At 50.9% G+C, this 7,500-nt stretch overlaps 1 protein-coding gene across 1 annotated transcript in view; it reads right to left on the bottom strand.

Moving 5' to 3' along the window:
- The window catches only part of cacna1aa (calcium channel, voltage-dependent, P/Q type, alpha 1A subunit, a), a gene marked incomplete at both ends in the record, with an annotated part of 107,013 nt that overhangs the window by 19,284 nt on the left and 80,229 nt on the right, over window positions 1–7,500 (bottom strand). The window contains 3 exon segments of the mRNA XM_084438178.1: window positions 51–168; window positions 4,548–4,644; window positions 7,478–7,500. The exon segment at window positions 7,478–7,500 is cut by the window's right edge and continues 105 nt beyond it. Of these exon segments, the coding sequence (XP_084294304.1) occupies window positions 51–168; window positions 4,548–4,644; window positions 7,478–7,500 (238 nt within the window).

The raw sequence follows: 7,500 nt of genomic DNA, 5'->3' as shown, positions 1-7,500 counted from the left end.
TCAGAGACTGAGGGGAGGAGTCAGGCAAGGAATAAATAGGGGCTTCCAACCTTCCATGCCGCCCTTGGCGATCTTAATGTCCAGCGCTGTACGGATCAGCGCCATGAGAGTAGAGTTGAAGTGGACCGAGTTGTCGTCGGCGACTGGGAGGTCCATGCGCAGAAGCCTCTGTGGGGGAAAAGAGGCAATCGGGACGAGGCCGTGAGAAATAAGGGGGCGGGTCCCAGATAGTGGGTGAATGGGCGTGCCGAGTGTGTGATTGGGTGGCGATGGGGAGGGGGGCGGGGGAAGGGGAGGGGGTTTGGGGAGGAGAAGAGGGAAGGGTAGGTGGCTAGGAAGGAGTGGGGGGGGGGGGGTCTGTAGATTTCATAGCAGATTTGATGAGTCTGTTTGTCTGACTGTCCGTCTGTCAGTCCATTGACAAAACTAATTCCTCTGCCAGAAACATTTATGGAGGTAAATTTGGCAGGACCGTGTCCATGGCAACTTGCCTCATAATGTCCAAAAAGTTGGATCTAGTTTTGTCAGGGGGAAGTTAAACTGTGAATTTATAGCCTGTGAGAGCCAAGTGGTAAAAAAAAAACACATTTATAATGGTTTCCATTTTACAACTGACTATAGTGGAAGTACGGTACTGCTGGTGTGTGTTAAAGTTCCTCTTGTTCAAGATCTGCAGTACTGTTCCTGAAACACGTCTAAAGTTCCCTGTAGAAGTAAGACCTCACAGGTTTAGCAGAGTCACATGACTGTTTTCTTACTGACAGAGCCGAAAGAGAGACAGAGCAGACTCCTGTCCACTATGTCTAGTGCTCCCCCTAGGGGGGCGGAGGTTTACATTTTGGACAGAGACCAGGCGATAAACCCATCAACCAGAACCCAAAGGAGCAATGCTCCTGCGCTTTTAGTTCAGTGTTTATCCCGGCTGGTCTCGTCAGGTAAGGGAGACGCGCACAAACACTCACAGCAGGCCTTGGAAAGTTAGTGTGTGTGTGTGTGTGTGTGAGAGAGAGAAGACGACCCGTACATGCAGCAGACCGGCCCCGCCACCTCCCCCCCTGGCCCCGCCCCCACCCCCACCCCCACACACACATGCAGCATGCGGTGGACACGCATCACACACGTCTCACAGGACGAGCAGCTGGGCAGCCGTACACACGAAGCATCCTCTATTTGGCGTCTTTCAAAAAATGCTCTGCTGTAGGTCAGTTAGTTCGTTAGTAGTGGTGGTGATTGCTGGCAGGAAGTCGGGAGTAAACTGTGTGTGTAAGCTGTTCATCGCTAGGCAATATGCAGATATCCAGATTCTCTGATCTCTCAGTGAGAAAGGATTCTACAGGCAAAATGACGGTGGTAGAAGAAGAAGAAGAAGAAGAAGAAGACAAAAAAGAAGATGGCCGCAGAGGCAGCCATGTTTGCGTGGTCTCATGGAATAACGGTTGTAGGTTAGGCTACTGTAATCTGCCGAGGGCTACAATATTAGGTGTTAGAGGAAGGTAAAAATAAAAATCATCTCACTAGCAGGGAAGTAAGACAAAGAGGCAGGGGGAGCGGTAGTGTTTGGAGTTTAGAGGCATTTTAAAGCAAACAAAGAGGGAAGTTGAAGGATGAGATGTCTTTAAGGAAATGAAGAGCGGGAGCAGGGGAAAAAGAAAAAAAGACAGGAAGAATAAGAAGAGAGGGAAATAAGGAAATGAAGGGAGAGGGATAGGGACAGTGAGAAGCCAGGGTTGGTATGAAAGAACGGCATATTTCAGAGTACAAGTACAGGGACGAGAGAAAGAGAGGGATGAGAGGAGGTGTAGACAGAGGGAGGGAGTAGCTAGCGATGGATGGAGAGATCCCTCGTGCCTGCAGGCGCCTGAGGCTCACAGAAACCACGGCAGGGGATTCGTAAGGGCGCCATAGCGGAGTCACATGACTAGGGCTTCATAAGGCTTCACAGGGTGTAGCAGCAGTGGGATTGAAGGGGTCCCACACGGAGGGGTCATAGGTCATGCTGCGCACCAGGAAGTCGGGCATAAGGTTGGCATCAGTTGCCAACGAATACTTTTGGCTGAGAGTGAGATAGTCATGCTGTGCGTGCGCGTGTATGTGTGTGTGTGTGTGTGTGTGTGTGTGTGTGTGTGTGTGTGTGTGTGTGTGTGTGTGTGTGTGTGTGTGTGTGTGTGAAAGAGAGGGAGATGGCGGTGTGTGTGTGTGGGGGGGGTGGGTGTGGAGGAAGGCATGCGGGTGACAGGTGTGAGGGTGACAGGATGCAGAGAGGAGGGGGGTGGGAAACAGAGTAGAACTGCATTGACAGAAGAAACGCGCGCGCGCGCGGGGGGGGGGGGGGGGGGGGCGTGGTCCTGGCGATTTCTCTACCAGCAGATTCTAAACCACGACAACAAATAATAAATAATTTGCTGCCGATCGGATTTTTGATTTCACTACGACGTTATGTGATGTTTCTCCTCTCCACCATCTATCAAGCGTGTGTGTGTGTGTGTGTGTGTGTGTGTGTGTGTGTGTCCCATCCACAGGCCGGAGCGAGTCGGAGGACAGAAGTCTTGCGGACCTTCCAAGCCCTGCTGCACACGTATGCTTGCATGTGAGTGTCTGGATACATGACATGTGTGTGTGTATGTGAGTGTATTTGTGCTGGGTAGATACACACACACAATATATTGCCAGCGTGTCCAAACTTAATGGTCTTCTTTGTTTTTTCTTGAATTAACCATGAAAGATGGTCACAGATGTACATTAAAGCTGTCACTTTAATGCAATACTTGTGAAGAAGGCAAATGAAGACTGGATAACCAATGATGTCATTCTGCGTTTCTCCTGAAGATCTGCTAGTTTGAACAATGGCTGGCTGGCAGAATGTAAGAAGCCACTTTCCAAGGTATGAGACTGTGTTTGAGAGAGATAGAGTGTGTGTGTGTGTGTGTGTGTGTGTGTGTGTGTGTGTGTGTGTGTGTGTGTGTGTGTGTGTGTGTGTGCGCGCACATGTGTACACGGTGCAAAAGGACTGAGAGGGTCCCTCCGTTCGCCCCCTCCTGTGGATATACACCCTACGTCTGACCCTTGACCCTACTGCCCCCCTCCCCCTCCCCCTCCCCCCACCTGATGCCCCACAACATCAATCAGCGCTCCACCTCCACCGAAACAACGCAGAGAACCCCCGGGGAGGGAAAGGAAAGAACGAAAAGAGGGGGATAAGGAACACCAACACTACGGACACACGACGCGAGCGGGCGGGCGGGCACTGCGCCCCCTGGTGGTGGGACCTGGTCTGACCTTGTAGGCCACCCGTGCCGGGCACCTCTTCCCCAGGCCTAGCGGAGGACACATGTGCCTGAGCATGTCATACATAGCTCTGCTACTGATCCTGCCGCTGGGGCCCCCGACACACAACCAGACCAGAGAGAGAGAGAGAGAGAGAGGAGGGGGAGGGGAGAGAGAGAGAGAGAGAGAGAGAGGGGGAGGGGGGAGAGAGAGAGAGAGAGAGAGAGAGAGAGAGAGAGGAGGTGGGAGACAGAGAGAGAGAGAGAGAGAGAGAGAGAGAGAGAGAGAGAGAGATGGCGGGAAGAGAGAGGGAGCAAAAAAGAGAGATGGGAAAAAGAGTGGGGGGTAGATAGAGGGAGAGATGGGGAGAGAGAGAGAGAGGGAGAGAGAGGAGAGAGAGAGGGAGAGAGAGGAGGGAGAGGGAGACCAACGTAAAGAAAAAAGAGGAAGAGGGAAAGAAAGGAGAAAAACAACAGAAAAGACAAAGGTTACTGGCTGAACTGGAGCGTGAGAGAGAGAGAGAGAGAGAGAGAGAGAGAGAGAGAGAAAGAGAAAGAGAAAGAGAGAAAGAGAGAGAGAGAGAGAGAGAGAGAGAGCGACAGCTTGGAGCCCAGTCTGAGGGCGGGGTGGGTCTGCGTGTCTTGTCGAGGAGTTTTTTTTTTAGTACCAAAACATCATTCTATGCAAGCTGGGAGGGAGGGGGGGGGGGGTTGCATAGAAGAGCAGAGCTTCACAGCAGCACTCAGCTCTAGTCCTGCTCCGGGGGGGTGGGGGCGTGGAAGGGGTTCGATGATGACTAGAGGGATGTCAATGCAGTTTCTGCGCCCTCCCCCCCACAACCCAGAACAATGAAACGCTACAGATTCCCGTAGGGCCTTTAGCCAAGGCTCGACAGCAAGCAACACAGCAGAACATCTCAAAAGAAAAAATGTCTGAATCAGAGATTAAACACATTCTTATTTCTTTGTTTTTCTTGTATATTGTCAAGCTCTTAATGGTGTTGTTGTGTTTTTTGGGGTGGGGGGCGAGTGTCGCTACAGCGGTGCGCGTCATGCTTCTCTGGGTGTCTGCATTGTCCCCCACATTCTCTATTCAGACCAGAATGCAAGTCGAAATGTTGGAAGAAAAAAAGAAGAAGAAAAATCATGAAAAAAAAGAAAGAAAAGAAAATGAAATGAAAGGAAACGTAACGGAGGAAGAGTAGTGATGAAGAGGTAAGCGACACTCATTCCATTCCTGGATGCTGTAGCAGGTGTGCTGGAGAGTTTTAAGGGGGGTCAAACCTTGCAGGCCACCCTATGGGGGCATTTCTTTCCTAAGCCAAGGGGCGGGTCGATAACTCGCAATAAACTGTACATGTCCTTATAATGAATGCGCCCGCTGCAAGAAGAATACAAGGGGAGTTAGAACACACGCACACAAACACACACAGACACACACACACACACACACACACACACACATGAGGAACAGTGGGAAAAAGAGCACAAGATTGACAAGTACAGGATTATACAATATTACACATCAGTTACTGTAAAACGCACACACTCCGACACATACCCACAAAAACACATATTTACTGTTGCACGTCACCCAGTTGATCTGTGGTCCTCTGCATTGATGACCCTGTCCTATTCTCAAGATTCATCCTTCTGTCCTCATCCCTCTATCTGTCCTCATCCCTCTGTCCTCATCCCTGTCTGTCCTCATTCCTCTGTCCTCATCCCTCTATCTGTCCTCATCCCTCTGTCTGTCCTCATCCCTCTATCTGTTCTAATCCATCTATTTGTCCTCATCCCTCTGTCCTCATCCCTCTATCCGTTCTCATCCCTCTACTTGTCCTCATCCCTCTGTCCTCATCCCTCTATCCGTTCTCATCCCTCTATTTGTCCTCATCCCTCTGTCTTAAATTATTTTAGCCAGTTATTGCCCTTTATGTTTTTATGTTTTTTTTTTTTACTGCACTCTGTGAAGCACCTTGAGATTTGTCCTGCATTTTAAAGTGTGCTATATAAATAAAATTCATTATTATTATTATTATTATTATCCCTCTATCTGTCCTCATCGCTCAGTCTGTTCTCACTCTGTCCTCATCCGTCTGTCTGTCCTCAAGCTTCTGTCTGTCCTCACATCCGTCTATCCTCATCCCTCCATCTGTCCTCATCCCTCTGTCTGTCCTCATCCCCCTGTCTGTCCTCATCCCTCCGTCTATCCTCATCCCTCTGTCTGTCCTCATCCCTCTGTCTGTCCTCATCCCTCTGTCTGTCCTCATCCCTCTGTCTGTCCTCATCCCTCCGTCTATCCTCATCCCTCTGTCTATCCTCATCCCTCTGTCTGTCCTCATCCCTCTGTCTGTCCTCATCCCTCCATCTGTCCTCATCCCTCTGTCTGTCCTCATCCCCCTGTCTGTCCTCATCCCTCCGTCTATCCTCATCCCTCCGTCTATCCTCATCCCTCTGTCTGTCCTCATCCCTCTGTCTGTCCTCATCCCTCTGTCTGTCCTCATCCCCCTGTCTGTCCTCATCCCTCTGTCTGTCCTCATCCCCCTGTCTGTCCTCACCCCCCTGTCTGTCCTCACCCCCCTGTCTGTCCTCATCCCTGTGTCTGTCCTCATCCCCCTGTCTGTCCTCATCCCTCTGTCTGTCCTCATCCCTCTGTCTGTCCTCATCCATCTGTCCTTCCTTCCCTCCACTCTCTTCCTCTTTCTCTCAGAACTGTGGGCAAACCCTCAAATAAGCCGCACGTGTGTGTGTGCATGTGTGTGTGTGTGTGTGTGTGTGTGTGTGCGTGCGTATGTGTGTGTGTGGAGGGTAATTAAGGAATTGCTAATTAACTGGAAATGCATGTGCATGCTAAGTGGCTAACCATGTAATAGCCACTTGTAACACAGTGTCACCTCTCCCTGTGGGTGTGTGTTCTAACCCTATCCCATTTTTAACCTATTCATCCACTTTGTAAAGTCCCTTCCTCTCTCCCTCTCTTTCTCCCTCTCTCCCTCTCTCTCTCCCTCCCTCCCTCCCTCCCTGTGTGCTCCTCCCAGTGCAGACTGCAGGGCAGCAGAAGGGTGATAGGCACTGGAATCCAGATACTCAGAAACTTGGTGTCCGGGACCAGAGTGGACCACAGTAGATGAGGTAGGGGGGTGGGAGGTGGTAAGTTTAGTCAGTATACAGATTCCAGAGGGGGCCGGTGGGTATTTGGGGGGGGGGGGGGGGGGGGGGCTCAACCACACACAGTGAAGGAGGGTGGGAGGATTTATCGGGGGGGGGGGGGGGGTGAGTGGATGACTGAGGAGGTTACTCCTCAGATCCCTGATTCCCCCTCTGCAGCCGCTACCGTGGAACGTTCCATCGCCATGGCTTCTCCCACCTGACTCTGGCTCCTCCCACCAGAGTCCCAGTCTTTCACCATTGGCCGGTATGGGAGTTGCGTTGGTGAAACGTATGTGTCTCACCTACTGTGTTGAAAACCACGGGGCTCAAAAACAATTGTAGTGCTGAGTGCTGTCATCGTAGTGCTGAGTGTGTGTGTGTGTGTTTGTGTGTGTACTGTATGAGAGTGTGTGTGTATGTGTGTGTGTGTATGAGTGTGTGTCTGTGTTTGAATGTGAGAGAGAGTGTGTGTGTGCGTGTGTATGCGTGTGCGTGTGTGTGTGTGTGTGTGAGAGAGAGAGAGAGAGAGATGGAGTGTGTGTGTATGAGCGTGTGTGTGTGTGTGTGTGTGTGAGAGAGAGAGAGAGAGAGAGAGAGATAGAGTGTGTGTGTGTGTGTGTATGAGAGTGTGTGTGTGTGAGAGAGAGAGAGATAGAGTGTGTGTGTATGAGAGTGTGTGTGTGTGTGTGAGAGAGAGAGAGAGATAGAGTGTGTGTGTGTGTGTATGAGCCTGTGTGTGTGTGTGTGTGTGTGTGTATGAGCGTGTGTGTGGGTGTGTGTGAGAGAGAGAGAGAGAGAGAGAGAGAGAGAGAGAGAGAGATAGAGTGTGTGTGTGTATGAGAGTGTATGTGTGTGTGAGAGAGAGAGATAGATGGACTGTGTGTGTGTGTGAGAGAGAGAGAGAGAGTGTGTGTGTGTATGAGACTGTGTGTGTGTGTGTGTGTGTGTGTGTGTGAGAGAGAGAGAGAGATAGAGTGTGTGTGTATGAGAGTGTGTGTGTGTGTGAGAGAGAGAGAGAGAGACAGTGTGTGTGTGTGAGAGAGAGAGAGAGAGAGACTCACCAGGCTGCAGGGTCGTACTCGGC

Source organism: Borostomias antarcticus (assembly GCF_949987555.1).
Source record: "Borostomias antarcticus genome assembly, chromosome: 5".
Taxonomy (NCBI): Eukaryota; Metazoa; Chordata; class Actinopteri; order Stomiiformes; family Stomiidae; genus Borostomias; species Borostomias antarcticus.
The sequence above is the reverse complement of the archived record's forward strand: the minus strand, read 5'-3'. Positions and strand labels throughout refer to the sequence as shown.